This window comes from Thalia democratica, chromosome 2 (genome assembly GCF_965202585.1).
Source record: "Thalia democratica chromosome 2, ktThaDemo2.hap1.1, whole genome shotgun sequence".
Taxonomy (NCBI): domain Eukaryota; kingdom Metazoa; phylum Chordata; class Thaliacea; order Salpida; family Salpidae; genus Thalia; species Thalia democratica.
Genome location: NC_139166.1, coordinates 72,002,321 through 72,022,000, shown reverse-complemented (window position 1 = coordinate 72,022,000; position 19,680 = coordinate 72,002,321). Strand labels below are relative to the sequence as shown.

The 19,680-nt window shown below is 26.2% G+C and overlaps 2 protein-coding genes across 2 annotated transcripts; both read left to right on the top strand.

The window, feature by feature from the left end:
- The first annotated feature begins 3,369 nt into the window (after positions 1 to 3,369).
- LOC145829235 (riboflavin kinase-like) lies at positions 3,370 to 4,472 on the top strand. Its single transcript, XM_082936976.1, has one exon. The coding sequence runs from the start codon at positions 3,393 to 3,395 to the stop codon at positions 3,861 to 3,863; it is 471 nt and encodes a 156-aa protein (XP_082793102.1). The 5' UTR covers positions 3,370 to 3,392; the 3' UTR covers positions 3,864 to 4,472.
- Positions 4,473 to 4,608: 136 nt separating this feature from the next.
- Positions 4,609 to 19,680, top strand: LOC145830220 (atypical kinase COQ8B, mitochondrial-like). Its single transcript, XM_082938152.1, has 14 exons — positions 4,609 to 4,767; positions 5,374 to 5,594; positions 6,983 to 7,206; positions 7,699 to 7,773; positions 8,113 to 8,232; positions 8,609 to 8,694; positions 9,186 to 9,275; positions 12,268 to 12,400; positions 12,624 to 12,717; positions 13,686 to 13,827; positions 14,298 to 14,405; positions 14,858 to 15,010; positions 17,538 to 17,721; positions 19,240 to 19,680. The coding sequence occupies exons 1-14, from the start codon at positions 4,624 to 4,626 to the stop codon at positions 19,347 to 19,349; spliced, it is 1,884 nt and encodes a 627-aa protein (XP_082794278.1). The 5' UTR covers positions 4,609 to 4,623; the 3' UTR covers positions 19,350 to 19,680.

Here is a 19,680-nt window from a genome sequence, read left to right as displayed (position 1 = left end):
AGCTTGTAAGCTTGTAAACAAAGCCCCAAGAAAACGTTTATTGTTACAAGGGGTGGAGTTTGAGACTGATGTTTTTTTACCATAAAAATAAGTTGATCTTATCTTATAGAGTTTTATCTGAGCTATCAGACATTTTTAACTGCTTGAAAAAATTCAAAGTAATTTTTGAGATATAAGCAATCAAAGTCAGTGACCTCAATAAGTTCCTCATGGAAGGAGCAAATTAAAAACTAAAAAAAGACCATTTCACTAAAAATCTATCTTCTCCTTAATTTTTTAAGCAATCTTCTTCAAATTTTTACTGAAAGTCTATTATTAAACTTTAAAAACATTAAATGCAGGAATTTTTTAATTTTAGAAAATAAAACTTTTATTAAAAAAAAAACACCTATTTTTTTAATCTAAAGCTTTTTTTGAAATCTAACATTCAAGTCTTTTAAACTATAAAAGGAACGTTTCCCAAAAGTTTGAGGTCTCTAGCTCAAAAATGAAGGAGAAGATAGATTTTTAGTGATTTTTTAAATTTCTGAGAAAATTGTCCCCAAACAAATTGTGGTCCATACATTTGTATTGCAAAATTTTTACAAAAATTACAAAATTTCAAAAGTTAATTAAAAATTTTTAATTCTATAAAATCTGGCTTGTAGTTCTTACTTCAAGCTTTCATATAAGATCCCATGTTATTTTTAGTAAAAATTATGTTGAACCTCCCTATACCCTTAAAAAACATTATTTCTGTTTTCCTTTCAAAAAATGATCATGGTTGTAACTCAATTAGGCTTCTTAAGATGGCTAAGGCTAGTTTGATTTTTAATAAACTCAGTGTGAATTAGGTATGTTTGAATTCTTTTACAGGGTTGCCACTCGGTCAGGAAAAGTCAGAAAATCAGGAAAAGTCAGGAAAAATTTTTAAAAATAACAAAAGTCAGGAAAAGTCAGGAAAAAATGGGGCGTTTTGAAAAAAAGTCCAGAAAAGTCAGGAAATTTGATTAAAAAAAAAGTCAGATTTTGTCAGTTTAAATTTACAAAATTCCTTGTTTTGTAAAGCCTTCAAATGGTAAAAATTAAATAAAAGTCCTTTAAAGTCAGAAAAAAATTGCGAAGTTTTCCTAGAAATTTACAAAAATATTTAATTTTATTTCCAATGCCTTCACCTGGTATAAATTAGTAAAACATCCTTTATAAAACTGCAAAAATTTTCTATTAACATATTGAACAAGTACCCTACTTGAATAAGCAGATTTTGTAAGCTTTTTAGTATTGATGATCTGTAGCAAGGACACTTCCATAGTGAAACTGTGATATATACACAAATTTTATCTAGCATAATTTTAGAATCAAAGTGTTTTTGTTTAAATAATTGAATTCTTTATAATTAAGCAGTTAGTTTAGTATTTTATGTAACAAGTTAATGTTTATACTTTACCTCTTTATAACTTTTTCAAAGTTGTTTAAACTTATAAATTAAGTTATAAGAGAGGTATATGCCAAGATTAAGTTTGCTTATTGTTTGTATTTTTTGTAGAGTAACTTAAGTTTTTAAAGTAAATAAGAGTATATTTATTTGATACAAATTTTATACTAAATGATAAGATGAAATATTTTATACAACAGATATATAGTTTACTTTTTTATGTCTTTTTTTACAGTTACTTAAGTATATTCTTTTTTAATTGATTTTTAATTTAAGTATTTTATATTAAATAGTTTGGGTAGTATTTTATTAAACTCAGTGAACAATTTATATAAGTAAAACTGATATAGAAAAGTCAGGAAAATTTTGGTAAAAAGTCAGGAAATTTTTCTCAGCTTGATGAGTGGCAACCATGCTTTTACAAACTCAGTCTGACTCATGATTTTTATTTTCGAAAAACTAGCTAGTTTTGATATATTACTTAAGTTTTTGGCTATTTTTTGACTTAATTTTCCCTTTAAAATTGTGCTTTTATTGAGTATATTTGTTGTTATTTTGGTATTTTTAGGTATTTAAGATGATAAGTATTTATTTCCATTTTTATCTCAAATTATTCAGGGTTACCATATAAGTTATTGACCTGAAATGAAAAAATAAAGCAAAAAAAAACCTGTAATTTTGAATAGTTTTTACATGTTAAATATGAAGTTTTGAATTATATATGAAATAACTATTATAGTTTTCCCACTAAACTTGGAACTCTGGAAAAACCTGGAATATGAGAAATTTTGTAAAATCCTGAAATTGTGAACAAAATCACTAAAAATTCTGGAGTTTTAAGTAATTTTTACATGTTAAGTAGTAAAATTTTGATTTGACATGAAAAATAAATTGTATAGATAAAAGCTATCTGTCATCATCAAAAATTTTCTTTATTAAAGTACACATTAAAGTAGCTTTACAGTATCTTTTTAACATTGTTATACTATTTAACACAGTTTTTGACCTTTAAATTACCTTTAAACTAAAAATATACTCAAAAATGTGTACCATCACAAACCTGTAAATATTAGACCCTTAATTGTTTTTTACTAAAATGGAATTAAGAAAACTTGAAGTTTTAGAAGCTTGAAAGAAAATAATAAAACTGGAAGAAGTTTAAAAAAAAGGCCACCCTCAATGTTTTTTTTATATTCTAATGAACTCAGGATAGTTTGGTGTAACTCAAAGTTCCCATCTGCAGACAATTCTCACTTAATTTTTATTTAGTTTTTACTACCACTGTTACCCCTTACCCTTGGTGGGTAACTGTTCTCAGATTTGATCAAGTGGGAATAGTTTGTAGGTGGGAATTGGGAAGAGTTGGAACTGAGTGGTCCCCTTACTTGGGCTAATTTTTGTTCACTCAGTAATTTCTTGCAAAATGGAATGACTTTTAAACTTTATATTATCAATCAAAATTTTTTTATCAATTAAAAACTAAAGCAAGATAAATACTTTGCACATAAAATACTTAGTAAAATATAATTAATGTCAATGGGATGAATAAACAATATGATTCATTTTAATTTTTTGTATGAGAAAGCACAAGTAGTTTATACTAGTTTGCATTTCAAAGATACAAGTTTTTATTTTTACAATTAAAAGATAATATTGTTTGTGTTTGTAATAAAAATTTCTAACTATTTTTCAAAAAATATATTGTGAAAGTAAAAAAAATCATGAATTTGGTTATTACAAAATAGCAAAAGTTTATACTTTTTAACTTAAGGTTATTTAGAAATTAGTTTTTACAATAAATATTGAATTTTTAGATGGAAGCATCTTTTTGACTGTTGAGTAATATATTTAAACTATGACTATGGTAAAAGTCTATATGTATATATATACTTTTCAACTATATAACATAATAGTTCGAAAATATAATAAAGTCTTATAAACAATTTCCAGTTTAAGCAATTTTTTTATCTTAATTAAAATGGTTAAAGCAGATAAGATCAGGGCTTGCCTTCCCTTCCACCTTAAGGGCATGGTTGTCAAGGGTTTTGGTAGGGGAAGCAAGGATCTAGGAATCCCCACTGCAAACTTCCCCGAATCTGTTGTTGAGTCAATCCCCCAAGACATATCCACCGGGGTGTACTACGGGTGGGCCCAAGTTGACCAGGGACCGGTGCACAAAATGGTCATGTCAATTGGCTGGAACCCGTTCTACAACAACCAGAAGAAGTCGGCCGAGACCCACATATTGCACAAGTTTGACTCAGATTTCTACAACTCCACGCTGAGTGTTATCATTACTGGATACTGGAGGGAGGAAAAGAATTATGACTCGTTGGAGGCGCTGATAGATGACATTAACAATGACATCAAGGTGGCAAAGCAGATGCTGGACACTGAAGCACACTCTGTTTACAAGACTGATTCCTTTTTCACACCACCAAAGCTTTAAGTTTTTTAGAACATTTGATATTTTCTGTTCTTTTTGAGAGTTCTGTTACCACATTAACTTCATAAAAGTTTTTGAAAGTATGCTTAAAACCAAAAAGAACTTTTGTAAAGACTAATATTTTTGTCAAAAGTTTTAACTATCGAAAAATTAGTTAAATTAATTGAGAGTTTTACCATCTCACATTAATCTATTGATTTAAAAACACATGGTCTTAAAATGATTTTTTTAAAGACTTTTTAATCTTAAGTAGTTTTACAGCTTTAATGTTTTTCATTTCCCACATTAGCTTACTGATGATTCTTTATTAATGTCTTAGTGTAATTCTTGTAGTGAAATTGATTATTTATGTCTACCTATCTTAATTTAAATTATTCTTTATAGTATTTATTAATGAAACTATTTTTTGAAATAAATAATTATTTACTAATGATCTGGGGTGTGTGCAATTATAAATTAAAATATTTTCCTTATCAATAATTATCCAGTACAGATTGTTGTAAAATACTAATATATTTATGTGATTCACCTTAGTTCTTGTTTTTCATATGTACATGCAACTTTTGAGTTTAAAGAAAACTGTACAGTTTTGCACAAACACAAAAAATAATCTCCAGCCTATTTTTGTGCTTTCAAAATTAAAATTTTGAAATTACACTTTTTTTTTATGTGTTGATAAATTTAGCCTACGGTAGATTAAAATTTTTTGTACTTTTTCTCCTATAAAGCAAGTATCTTTTTAGCTTTATACATACAAATAAAAATGCAAAGAATTGGAGACATAGCCTCGATGGTGCAGGGGTTTGGAAAAGTGAGCAAGTCCATGGTACAGCTGGTTTGTGAAGATGCAAATTGCTTCCTTAAGTCATCCTCTGTTGCGTCATCAATTGTTAACAAATTTGAAACTGTGAGTTCTTTATATGCTTAGCAGTGAATATATACTTAGTTATGTTTGTCTTAAGGTTGATAATTTAAAAGAAATAGTAGTTTATACTAGTTATATATAGAGATAGTTATGTTATATTATTTTTTTTTGTTTTGAAATTAATGTTCTGTTAGTTCCAAATAAATTTCATATGCTTTTTTTTTTTTTTTTTGTAGAACAGTTTTGAGATAAGTAAACAGTGATAAGAGAAATAATTTATTGCTGTTATGCTTGGTAACTTAAATTCTTCTTAAGTTTTTTTAAATAGTTATGTTTATAATAACTTTATTTTTTTCTATTGAAAATTAAATTTAAATAACTTCAAGTAGAAATAAATTGGTTTTGTAGATCTTTATTTTTTTTTTGGCAGTATAAGAATACCAAAAGTCATTAGGTATCTTTTAATTTCAAGCATGTATGAACGGCTTTATTTTATTTAAAACTTGTTTTATAAAGAGTGTGTAAAAAATAAATTTTAAAATGTTTACACTTTTAATTTAACAAAAACGAAATAAAATAGATGTTATTTAGAACTAGTAAGTTTTAAATAAAGTAAAATTAAATTTTTACAAATTCAAATACAAACAGGCAACAGGACAAAAGTTAACCCCACAACGACCAGAGTTGCCATCAGCACCTGAAGAACTGCAAACTGAGCAAAGTGAGTCACCTAGTGTTGAATCTGCAGTGCCACCAAGCGTTGATTCCTCAGTGCCACCAAATGAACCTTTTGATCAGCCCAAGAGAGAATACTCTACAGTTGCCCACAACAGTTCATTGTTCAGCAGACACAGTTTTAATTACAGCAGGTATTTAAAACATGTTTTAGATTTTCATGTTACAGCAAGTATATAAAGTTTATATTAGTAATAGTATATGGACTGCATAAAATATAATATACTGCAGTGGCGTAGCGTGGTATTTTGTTCAGGGGGTGCGCAAATTCTTTTCTCAAAAAATCCCCTAAATTAGATCTTTTGTAATAAGCAATAAAAAGATCTATTTATAAGTAATATAATTGAAATAAATTCATTAAGTAAAATAAGTTCGAAGTAACTGTTTTAAAAAATACTTACATATAACAAAATTAAACAATTTAAAAAAAGTATAAATTTCATTAGAATTACTTATACTTGCACAAATGTAAACTTACTAAATAAAAATTGTTTTTACTACTTACAGTAAACTTTATATCTTTAAAAATAAATATATTCAATAAAACGAAAGTATCTGTTTTATTTACTAAAATAAATTCAATCTTTTTAATATACTATATAACAGTGATAACAACACCTCATTGCACATAATTTAAATCAAAGTTAGACAGAAGTTAAAATAGACCAACTTTATAACTGTTATTACAATTTATTACAACTTTGTAAAAAAGTTAAAAGTATACTTTTTGAATATAATTTATCTGATTGTATTTGTTTAGAATAAAAATCACAAACAAAGTTTATTTCTCATAGGTCGACACGCTTTTTGTTGTATGCTTACTAAAATAAAGATCAGAAAACTAGCAGTAGTCTTAACATTTATTGTAGCACAAAAAAAAGTTATAAAATTTGTTGAATTTTCCTTTAAGCGTTACGTATTTTTGTAAACTTTTTGTAGAAAATCTGTCATAAGGTTATACTACTGCGGTGCACTAATTAGTTGCGTTCTTTTTGAGTCTAAATTCTTATGAAGTTAATCAAGTTATAACATTTTTCCTTATGGAGTTGTTCATCAACATCGTTGCGCACTTTCGCTTGCGCACAGAATCAGTATATTGGGTAGTTTCCTTAATTTGTCACTAATTGGTATTCAAAATTTCGTTCAATTTTTCGAATACTAGATAAACACAGTTTAAAAAAAGCAAATTAAGCAGAAAAAATAAACAATAAAGGATAAAGATATTACATTCTTTTTTTTTACTTCTTTTCTTTTTTTTTAAGGTGGCACGCATGCGCCAGTGTCTCTCCCCACACTACGCCTCTGCTATACTGTAAATAGTTATAAAGAATAGTTTAAAACCTCGTTTTATCATAGTATTATTATAGCAAGCAAAAATAAAATGCAAGTACATCTTTGATGTGAGTTAAAAAACAAGTTGTTATTATAAATACTCCTAACTTCACCCATCCAAAAAGTATTGTTTAAATAACATAATTGAACTTATGTTACTTAGTATCAAAAAAGTCAAATTTTGAAACAGGAAACTACCACGAAGAAGCATCCACACATCAACTGCCATCCAAGCTCTTAACAATGAGCAACTTGCAAAACTGGCTCAACTGAAGAAAGTTAGAAAAACTAAACAAGCGCAGGTTGAAGAAGATTTGATGAAGAACGTTGATAAGATGCAGGAACAATTGACATCAAACGCGCAAGAAAGAAAAGTTCCATCAACCAGGGTGGAAAGATTGGCTTCTTTTGGAGGTAAGAAAAAATTTTCAGGGCTGCCAAAAAACTTGTAATTTGAGAAATTTTGAAAAAATTGAAGTTTTGACTAAAAATCAATATAAAACTTAGAATAAAAAAAATGTTTACATTTAAGATAATTATATTTTAGATTAGATATAAAAGATCTTTCATATAAGATATTTTTTGTTTAATTTATAATTATGTTTATTATAAAACTCATTTGAAATATCATTACAGTATCTTTTCAATATTTTTAAAGTATATAACACAGTTTTTTGAATTTAATTTTATACTGAAAATTTACAAAAAACCTTTGGCAACCCTGCTTTAGTATTTTCTTTTCGTGTTTTTTTTTTACTTTTCATGTTTCACCTGTTTAAGTGGCTCAGGTTTTGACGCCTGGGTCCGACGTTGCACGATAAACAACAATAGTAGAATAATAAAAAATTATAGTTTTTTTACAAATATGTTTTTTCCCATTAAAACAATTAAAATAATTTCAAACAGGGTTAGCGGCAGGTCTTGCATTTGGAGCTTTATCTGATGTCACAAAATCAACATTGGGACTTAAAGACAATAAAGGTTTTACAATAACTAATATAAAATATCTAGTATGTGTTAAAATTAAACTGACTATAAGTTACAAATCTTCCTTTGTATTAAAAATTATTTATATAAAATATCTAGTATGCGTGAGTTAATGTGTTAGTTGTTTATCTACTTTATAAAAGACATCAAATGTTCTAAGCTACTATTGATAGCATTTGTAAGTAAATTGATGTATTAGTCACTAATCTTTATTTAAATCCAACTCATAGTTTCTCAGGTAAAGTAGATCAATTTCCACTTAACTGTTGATAATAGTGTTCAGAGATTAACTTACAAATAATACAACATAAATTTAAACAAATTATTCAACAGATAAATCATCAATTGACATAAACCCACTGATGAACGAAGCTAACATGAACAGGATAGTCGGCACTCTGTGTAAAGTCAGGGGTGCTGCTCTTAAACTGGGGCAAATGCTCTCCATACAAGGTTTATTTCATCATATTGAATTTGCTTATATTAATAGTCCATGATAAGTATTTTTCTGTATATTTTTATTTAATGTTTCAATAAATTTTTGGAATTTACAGAAAGTTTAAAACAAAAAATAATTTTTCCAAGTTTTTTAGCTAAATTAAGTTTAATGAATATTTTTTCTTAAATGCAAAATTATCACACAATTCTATGTACAAATATTATTGAAAAAAATACTTGTTTGATATGTTAGTATCGGATAACAATGTAACTTGACAAATGCCTTGATAGACCATTTGTTGTAGTGTCTCTTATAAATTTTTGACAAAGTTCAACTTCAATGTACATTTTATATTCTGTACAGTTATTTAACTTATTTTGATCTCTTCAGACGATTCAGTAATTGACCCTCGCCTTTTAGAAATATTCGACAGAGTCCGACAGTCCGCCGATTTCATGCCTTTCTCACAGATTGAGGTAAGATAATAACTTTTAAATTTTTCATTAAAGTAACTGTATGAATAGACTTTACACAATAAATTTATCGCAAGCAAAGTTGTGAAAATTTAATATATAAAATAACCATTAAAAATGAAGTTTTATGAATTATAACTTCATTGTAACGTTTAATACGTTAAAATATTAATTTTGTTTGTTATGTTGTTATTCAAACTAATTTTAACGTTATGCAAGTATCGTTCTGCATATCTGACTTTTCTTTTGGTCACGGGAAAGTAAAAATCAAACAATTAACTTTTATCTCATAATTCAAGTAAACTTTTGCATGAAATAAGCTTAGTAAGAAACCTGTTTGTTTTTTAAAATGATTATTTTCTAGCTATTTGTTTTCTAAATGTGGTAAAAACTCATTTAAATATAATGTTTTTTTTGGACAGCCAAATGTTATTGAGAAGGTTAAATAAGAGTTTAATTTATTGCCATTTATGAAAAAACAATGAATAATACAGACGGTACTTGTTAAAGAATTTGGAGCAGATTGGAGGTCTAAACTAAAAGAATTTGATGAAAAACCATTTGCTGCCGCTTCTATTGGGCAGGTAATTAAATAATAATTTTAAATATAATTGTTTAAGAAGTATTATTTAAATTAAAATAAATTAATGAAAAATTTTTGCTGCCGCTTCTATTGGGCAGGTAATTGAAGTTAAATGTTAATTAAATATGTTCAATAAATATTATTTAAGTAAATAAAAATGATAAAAAATCCTTTGCTCTTGCATCTACTGGACAGGTAGTATCATTGTTTTAAAAGTAGTATTATTTTAAATTATATTTTATATAATTATATGCTGCTGCTTAAATAAGAAAAACAAAATAACATTTTGTACTGGTTTTAAGTATAAGTTGCATAAAAATTGTTTGAAGTGTATTGATAATAAATTTAATAAAATAAAGCTTGTGTGTAGAGTGTAAAATTGTATGAATCTTACGCCTACTGTAAAAGTTTTAAAAAAACACCTACTTTAGTTTGATTATCTGATTGAAAAAAATATTACAAAGTTTGCTCACATTAACAGCTGTAACAACAAGACAAGTGAATACATTTTAAAACTTGCTTATACAAACATTTGATAATTTGTTAAATGTGTATTGCAGTTACAGTTGATGTGTAAAAGTAGTTTAAAGAAATATAATTTATAGTTATATTGTGTTTTTTTTCTAAAGTAGTTTTTATTAAGGTGTGCAAAAATTATTTATAGCAAACGAACTAAGTCTAGTTATTAACTACATAAACAAAGCATTGTAAACTTTTAAATAAAATGTTCAAATAAGCATAAAATAAATAAATACTAGTGTGGACAGGATACTTGTTTTAATAAGTACAGGTATTCGATTTTTTGTAGCCATTTGTGCTTGGTAAAAACATAGTATTATATAATATTTTGATGTAGATATCAAGCTTTGTTATATCATCAGACGTTTTTTAACATTATATAAGCAAACATTTACTTTTGTAGTTTAAACAAAAATGTTGGTATATGATGTGGGTGTTTATTTTACGTGTGTTCTGTGTTAGATTTAAGAACTATACACTAAATTTGATTTATATGAAAAAAAAAATATTATATATTTTAATGTTAAATTTTTTTTTCAAGGTTTTTATTAATATTGCACCATTAATTGTATAAAGAGAAAAGTTTGATTGTGAAAAATTTATTCAATTAGGTGTATTAGGGTGTGTGGCAATATTTGTAAAAATGTTACAATTTGTTCTGAAAGTTATTTTGTTCAATTTAACTGTTGTTGCAAGTAACTGTTGTTTGATAGAAGTTTTTTTAGGTGTTCTAGTTTTTTAAGAAGTAAGTCATAATATTACTATTTCTTACTACAGTAATATTGTTTTTATATCATTGTCACACGAATGTGTTAATATATATATGTTTTATAATTTTAGTATATCAAACAAATATCAAAATGATTTGGTTAGAAACATAAGTTAAACAATATTATTAAAAACAATTAAAGATACGTTTTTAAGCTTAGGTAATTTTTTTTTCATGCAAGTAAGTTAATGTTTTTTTGAAGTTTGTTATACAATTTAAACAGGTTTTAAAGAGTACTAACAAATTTGTATTCTTTCTTAATTTTCTGCTAAGTCATTTCTGTTGTTTTTAACATGCACAACTGGTTAAAATTCAAAATATAACGTGTAGGCATAAGTATACATTTATTTCAAATAGAAGTAAAACTTTTATTGTACAAAAAAATATAATGTACTAATATATTTTTACTACATTTACAAAACAATTACATGCATATCAATATACTTGATATGGTTTTTAGAACCCATGACATTTTTATCTTACTATAATCAATCAAAATGTTAAGCTCTAATATACAACTTTTTAAAACTTATTTTTCACATATATCTGTAAAACACTACGTGAAATAGGATAAAGTTAAAATTTAAAGTCTTAAATTTTTTTTTCTCTTACTTTAAATGAATTATAAAAGTAAATACATAAAATTAGACAATTAGGTTTCAATAAGGTGAATAAAACAATAAAAATAATATGTATGATTTAAACTTGGTATAATTTAAAACCCATGACATTTATATCTCGCTATAATCAATCAAAATGTTAAGCTATTCTGTAAAACCTTTTATAGTTACTTTTTAAAACTATTTTCTTACATATAGTTATAAAGCATTATCTAAATCTAAAACAAAGTAATGTTAAAACTAAAGTCTTTAATTTTTTTTGTCATTCTCTAGATAAGTTATAAAATTAAAGATATAAAATTAGATAATTAGGTTTCGAGAGTTTAAAAAAAAAATATTATTTATAATGTAAAAAATCTAAAGGTAGTTGATAATATTTTTAGAAATATTATTTTTAGTTACACAAATTATTCAATTTAAAAAATTTAGCTTGTGTAAGGAGGGAACAACGTCTTGCCATAAATTATATCTTTAATTTAAATTTAACATATTGATTGAGAATGATTCAGATTCAATGTAACTTATTCACAATGTCATATAAAATAAGTGTTAATTGTGTTTTCAATTAAAATCAGACTAACTCAATTTGCTTTGTTACCAAAAATAATTAAGTTGATATATTTTTAAGTTTAATTTGTTCTGCTTTTTAAGGTTATCTATTGTTGTTAAAATAGTTTCAAATAAAAGTTTATTAAAACTTAAACAAAGTTTTAAAAAGTTGTACACTTGTTTATTGAGTAACTTTAATTTTAAGACTATCAACCAATCTTACAGAAATCAAGTCGTGTATACAAATATAAGTTTTTATAAATTATTATTAGTTATTACTTACAAACATGATTTAATTCAAGTTATTAGCACAAGTGTAACAAGCGCAACCATAAATATGGCAGCTCGAATTAATATTTTACAAGTATGAAGTTCATGTTTTGTATAGGAATACCAACACATTCACAGTTTACAACTATTTTACATGAATAAAAGCTTCAAACACACTATAAGAAATCCTGTTCGCAGTTTAAGTAAAAACAACAATTTCTTTATTGTTTTTGGAAATAAAACAAAACATAAATATATTATTCAAGGTTCATCAAGCAGTCTTGCACGACGGAACCAGAGTAGCCATGAAAATTCAGTACCCGGGTGTAGCCGAGTCCATTGACAGCGATATCGACAATCTGGTCGGAGTTTTGAAGTTCTGGAACTTCTTTCCCGAACGTATGTAACGTCATAATGATTTGTTAACACATATTTTTTTTTAAGTATTTGAATGCAAGATTAAACTGTCACAGCCACAAAACGAGTTTAAAATAGCTAATGTATGTCCTTAAAATTTATGAATTTAGTTTTAATGAAGTATTAGCATTTAGTACTTTGTATATAGTTGTGTAAAGAATGACTTAGTATTTTTGCATGAAACAAACAAAAATTTAACTTGCAGAATTTTTCGTGGATAAGTTCATAGAAGTTTCACGCAAAGAACTTAGATGGGAATGTGATTATGAAAGAGAGGCTAAATTCACTGAAGACTTCAGGTTTTATTTAGTTTTTATTTTATGTCAATACTTTTCTTTGAAAAAATAATAATTTTTTTTGCACTAAAAGTTTGGTTAATGGACTGTTTTAAACTTTATTGCTTAAGATTAATTACTTTATTTTTTAAAGAAATACATTTTTAAGCAAGAAATAAACACCAAACTAAGCATCTGTTGAAATATCTTTTCGATTCTTCATTTTTAATTTTAACATTATAACACATAGAAAAATATTAACTCACTAGCTTCTTTTCAATTACTTCAAATGTATATAAATTGAAATTTGTAAAACAGACATTTACGAAACTAACACTACATACAAGTGTTAAAAATAACCCCATTAAATAATTGCAATATTTCAACACATCAGTAAAGTTTCTATATAAAAACAAAACTCGTTAACTAAAAAAGTTTATATTATTTAAGCAGTCTGGTGCATTAAAACTATGGCAGGGTTGCTGAAAAACCTGATATCCTGAAAAAACCTGGAATTTTAACAAAATTTGTTTGTAAAGTAATGAAATTTTTATAAGATACGAAAAATCTACAACAAACAATATTTTTTTTGGTATCGTTAAAAAGTTTATTTATTATAAAACATTGTTAAAGTTGCATTACAGTGTTTTTTCAGTTATTTAATACTATTTTAGAAAGTATTTTACCTTAAATTTAAATTTGTACTATAAGTGGACCAAAAAAGTTTTATTATTGAAAACCTAGAAGAAATTCAGAAAACCTGGAAATGTTTTCAAAAAACCTTTAGCAACCCTGAAATGAGGCCAATGTATTCAAAAAAGTAAAAATTACCAAGAATGAAATTATAAGATATTTAGTCAGTTAAAAAGTACAATAAAGTGTAATGAAATATAAAACAGTATTTCTAAAACTAAGTTGAATTAAGCATAGTATAAAAAATCTTTCAGAATACAATGTACAAAGTGTGTTTAAAAAAATTAAAATTTCCCCAGAATGAAACTGAAGGACGAAGAGTACTTGGGAGTTCCCCGAATAGTCAGTGAACTTTCAGGTAAAAGGGTGATCACCTCGGAACTCATTACTGGTATGCCAATCAATAAGGTTGCAGAGTTGGACCAGGATGAGAGAAATTTTGTGGGTTTTTGTAATATTTATATATTTATTTTTATATTATTTTTTTTTGTTATTTTGATGCCAATAAAAAGTGGCAAAATTATATCAATATTAACGGTAAAAAATTAGTAAAAATTCATCCAGACCAGATAAAACTTGTCGATTTTCTTTGTGTAAGTATAAAGGTAATTATGGTCGTTTTTAAAATAACCGTGCATTGTTAGTTTGTTGTTTAGATTAACAAAAAATATGGACATTTATAGTTAGTATAGTAGAAGTATGTAATATACATTTTGGATTTATCAACATTTTTTAAATAAAATTATTTGGTAGTTTAATTTTGTTTTTATGCAACTAAATATTTGAAATATGTCATAACCAACCAGGCCAGCGCACTGACATTGAGATTTGAACTGCATGGAATATTTAGATTCATTATAATATTTGAATAATTATATATTCAACTAATTATTTCTATTTAACTTCAACAGGTAAGCGCAGCTATATTGAGATTAGTGTTGAGGGAACTTTTTGAATTCAGAACAATGCAGACTGATCCCAACTGGGCTAACTTCTTCTACAACGAAAAGCAAGGAAAAGTGAGAATTGTTTTGTAATATATATATATATATATATATATATATATTTATTTATTTATTTATTTATACTTGACGAATATTATAATGTATTAATATCAAAAACTCTATTAAACAACTTTATTAATGCAATTCAGATATTGCTACTATATTTAGGAGTTCATAACCAACAAAAAGATTTAGATTTAGCAAATCAGTTTACAGTAGTTTTTATCATCTTACTTCTTAATAACTTATTTAACAATATGTATTTCATTATTTATATTTATAATTTAAAAATTGGTATTAATATCAATAGCTAATAGCTTTGTTAATCTACTAAGGTATGACCACTATGTAAGTACAAACAGTTACGTTTGTCAATAAGTTTTTTAGCAATTATTTATCTACGATCTCTCAAGAATTGTTTTAAATTATGTATATTTGTATTTAAACAAATTAATTTATTATTCCAGTTATGGCTTCTTGATTTCGGAGCCACGCGAACCTACAGTGAAGAGTTTGTCGATTCGTACATTGAAGTCGTCAAGTCTGCCGCTGTCGGCGATAGAGAGAACATTGTGGAACTTTCCAAAACGCTGGGATTCCTTACCGGGTTCGAACCTAAGGTAAAACATTTTGTTTTAGATGTATTACTGTAAATCGAAAACTATTAAAAACCATTCAAATATTAGGGTTTTTTAAAAACTCTAGGGTTTCTTACCAGATTTGAACTTTAGATAACTTTATTTTGGCTATTATATAAATGGTTTTTAGTTTTCCTTTCTATGCTTTTTGTTTAATATTTAAGTTGTTATGTTGTATGTTAAAATGTTTTCATAAACATGATGGTTTCTCACTGGGTTTCAACCTAACTAAGGTACTTCTAAAGTAATATACAAAGTGTTTTATGTTTATTCAGATATTTCACTTTCTATATAGTTTTAATAGTTTTAAAATTGATTAAATAAAATTTATTACTAGTATTTTACTTAAGGTAAGTTTTTTTTGTTTTAGTATATTGTACTAAATATTAACTAGATAAAAAAATGTTGTTTTTTGTTTAGATTTATATTGTAAAATGTATTAAAAAACTAAAAAAAAAAAAAAAATAGTTAAGAAATAAAAATTTGTTTAAAAAAGTCTAAACAAATTCAAATAGTTTTCTTTAATTTAAAATGAACTTTTAAGTTATTACTTTATACCATCTTAAAACTTTAGCTAATGATTTTTTTCTAAAAAACGAAACATATTAGTTTATATTACTACATGAAAGTTATATACGAATAGGAGCTTATGAAAGAAGCTTATATAAGTCACTCACATATTTCATAACTGATTGTAAAACATATTACGCGACAGTCTAAAGAGAATTGTGTTACGATATACACGCGCAATATATAACCGATATTACTATCATATCATGGCTTTAGTTTTTCACTATAAAATAATTGTTATTTTAAATTATAAATCTTAAATTTTTATATACAGTTTTTAATTTATAAATCTTATTCTTTGTATTCATAAAAGTTTAGATATATTATTTAAGAAAAGATCTATAACAAAACTTGAATATTGCTAAAAGTTATATAAAATAGGCAATTGGTTATATTTTCTATTTTTATAATAGATTAATTTCTAGCGTTTGTAATTAGTTTTTCGAAAAGTAATAATATGTTACAAATAAATAAAAATAATAATAAAATTAATAAATTAGTTGAACGTAGTAAGAAAAGATAGTATTTTATTTGAATAATTTGTAATAAGATTAAATTTACTTATTTAATACGTATCATACAAATAAAATATAAAATTAAGTAATGCTTTGTTTAAGTTTTTTTAGTAATTACTTTTAGCATCTCAATTTAAAATTTTCATTTTTTCAAATAAAGTATTCTATATTAATTTTTTTAAAGTTTAGACAAAAAGATTTATAACTTGTAAAAAGACTAAAAACAGTTTGAAATATGTTTTAATATAGCATTAAGATGACAATTAAGAAATAAAATTTAAATTTAATCTGTACTACTGCTATTATGTTTCTTTTTTACTACTTTTGTTCTAGTTATCAGATTAACTGAAGGCTACCCAAGTATAACCATTCGTTTTACAGTGTTAGTTTTCTTAACTTCAAATTTGTTTTTTATTAATTTAGAAAAGTGTTTTAAATTAATTTTTGTATTTGTTGTTATTGCAGTTATCGAAACAATTTTTATGTTCAATCTCTTTTTGTTCCAAACATATACCATAAATCAAGTTTAATTTAAGTTGGAGAATGTTGTATATTTACTCTATGGTTATTGGCATGCACAATACTTAAAACACTGAGAGTAATGCAAACATAATATTTTTAACTGCTATTAGTTTAATCAATTGCATATTTTTAATTGCTTTCCCTTTTAGACTATACCAGGGTTGCCACTTTACCTGGAAACCTGCAAAAACCTGGATTTCGACAATTTAGGCATAAATAACCTTGAAAAACCTGCAATTTTTAATAATTTAAACATTTTCAGTAGTAAAATTTCGATTTGACACTAAAATCTATCCTATAAATAAGATTTTTTTGTCATCATCAAAAAATTTTTTTATTAAAAACACATTTTAAGTAACTTAACAGTATCTTTTTAGTTTTTAAATTATTTAACATAGTATTTTAATTAATACATAGTAAATATTTAACATTATACAGAAATTAACCTAAAACTTAAAATAGACTCAAAAATGTGTATTTTTAAAAACCTGGAAGATATTTGGAAAACCTGGAAAAATTTTTGGAAAAACGAGTGGCAACCCTGCTATACTTACTGATGTGAAGACAATGATCATTTGAGAATGTATTAATGACATAATAACACAATATTGCATGATGCACTAATGTAAAGTTCGCCTTCATTGTTAGGTGATAGATGCACTGTGAACCTTAAATATGACGTAAAACAGGTGATGATTGTTGCGCATGTTATGCGATAATGATCTTGGAAGAGACTTAGTAATATGTTATGATATAATTAAATATATTTAATTATATTATGACTAAACATATTTGTAAAAATACGTAACAATCAGGTTTGCCAAAAAACCAGGCCTTTGACAATTTATATTAAAAAACCTTATAATAAATTAATACACTAATGACGTCATAATACGTTTCAGGTGATGATAGACGCGCACGTCGACGCCATCATGATCTTGGGAGAGCCGTTCAGCACGGAGGGAACATTTGATTTTGAGCAACAGTCGACAAGTAGGAGGATCATGAAAATTGTTCCGACGTTCTTGGAGCACAGGCTGACACCCCCGCCGGAAGAAACGTACTCGCTCCATAGGAAGTTGTCAGGTATGGAGAAAGTTGTAATAATGAAAATATACAAATGAATAAAAATAATTACTGAATATTAAATATTGTTCGGTTTTTGTATGTAGCTGGTCTAATGATGGGTCAAACAGTTGCTCAGTAAATATTTCAAATAAAAACATGACTAAAATAAACCTTAGTTTACGAAGTTGTTATTACTTGTGATAATGTTTGTATTTAACTTGAGTTGTTTTGTTGAATGTTTTTTTATCACTATTACTAACTTCAGGCAAAGTGTGAGGCATGTTTTAAGGTTAGCAGTGTACAGAGTTTTGAATTGTCTAGCAAATCAACTGTGATGTAAATTACACTTGCCAGAGTTGCCACAAAACCTTGAGTCCTGGAATTTGACAATTTTTGCTTAAAACCTGGAATTTTAAACAATTTTTACATGTTAAGTTTTAAAAATTATTATTTGACACAAAAATTCTATCATATAGATAAAAAAATTGTCATCATTATAATTATATAAAACATACACATTTTAAGGAGCCATAGAGTATCTTTTTAATGTTTTTTTTTCGACTTAACACATTTTTAACCTTAAACTTAATTTTAAACTAAAAATAGACCCAAAAACGTGTAAATCACCTCTTGCAAATCTACACACTCGTTTAGTTACGCATTTAGAATTCTCAAAAAACCTACAAAAGTCACAAAAACCTCTCGTTTAGTTCCGCATTTTTTCTGTAGACACAATGTGCGAAGATTCGCGAGAGGTGACTGTACTTTTAAAAACCTGGATAAAATTTGCTGTAAACCAGTGGCAACCCTGACTTCCTTACAAACAAAAACTTTACAAATTGAAGCAACGTCATTGATCTGTTAAGATCCTTTGTAATTATTATGCGCATTATTATTAATAAGTACATAAGAGAGTTGCGTAAGTTGGATTTCAAACGCTAGAATTAACTTAAAAAACAGTTTACACACATCTTTTGCTGGGAATTGCTGTTTTAAGTTGTCCTTTTAAAAAATTTTAATAATTTTTGACAAACTTTTAATTAGTTTTAATTTTGAAAGAAGCAAAATGTTAACTTTTATTCAAAAAAAGGCAAAATGCACGAAGGTCTTTTGTGTCGCTCATGTTAGTTTAAAGCATGGCTTCCCAAACTTTTTTCAAATGGCCCTTTAAAGAAATTATAAAAGCTATGGCCCCCTTTTTCCAAGATTATTGAAAAACTACTATAAAAAACACCTAAGACCTTTTTTTGCTCTTCATCAACAACTCTAGAATATCTAGTGTAAGTTTTAATTTATGACTTCATGACCCCCCTGGTGGCTCCTATACTGTTCATTACCCCCCCCCCCCCCCTTTACTGCTCATGACCCCCTGAGCATCTGTCATGGCCCTCTTTGGGAAACCCCGGTTTAAAGAATTGCTTTTTTTATTGAACAAAAATTTCATTTTGAAACTTTTCTAACAGTTTCCACCGAAGTTTTAGTTGTAATAAGTAAAGTAAAACTACAAGCTCACCAGAATTTAATTTTATTTTACAGGAGCATTTCTGATAAGCACAAAACTGAAGGCAAACTACGCTTGCAAGGCCATGTTTGACGGTGTGTACGACAAGTACCATGAAGATAAACTGAACAAGCAAACTTCGTGAAGTAATATGACGTCATAATGTGATATGAGTTTGAATTTGAAGCATTTAAATGAATTTCTCTGGGCCGTCTGACGTGAAATTCCATTTATTGATGTTTTTATGATTAATTCTGTTTTGTTGTAAGAGTATTACTTATGAAGTATTACAAAGTATAAAAAGTATTTTTCTAGAACATTTAAAAAGTTTTTGAAAGTTTTGTTTGTGTTTTAAGCTTTTAAGAAAAGTACTACCTAATTGTTTAGTTGAATTATTTATGGTTTATATAACATGTTAAGTTGTATGAGTTTTAACATATTTAAAACTTAGTTTTTGTTTTGTAAAACTTTTAAAC

Coding starts and splice junctions, on each gene's coding strand:
- LOC145829235 (XM_082936976.1), top strand. CDS start 3,393: ATGGTTAAAGCAGATAAGATCAGGGCTTGCCTTCCCTTCCACCTTAAG.
- LOC145830220 (XM_082938152.1), top strand. CDS start 4,624: ATGCAAAGAATTGGAGACATAGCCTCGATGGTGCAGGGGTTTGGAAAA. Junction 4,768..5,373: donor TTGTTAACAAATTTGAAACT/GTGAGTTCTTTA, acceptor AAATACAAACAG/GCAACAGGACAAAAGTTAAC. Junction 12,718..13,685: donor AAATTCACTGAAGACTTCAG/GTTTTATTTAGT, acceptor AAATTTCCCCAG/AATGAAACTGAAGGACGAAG.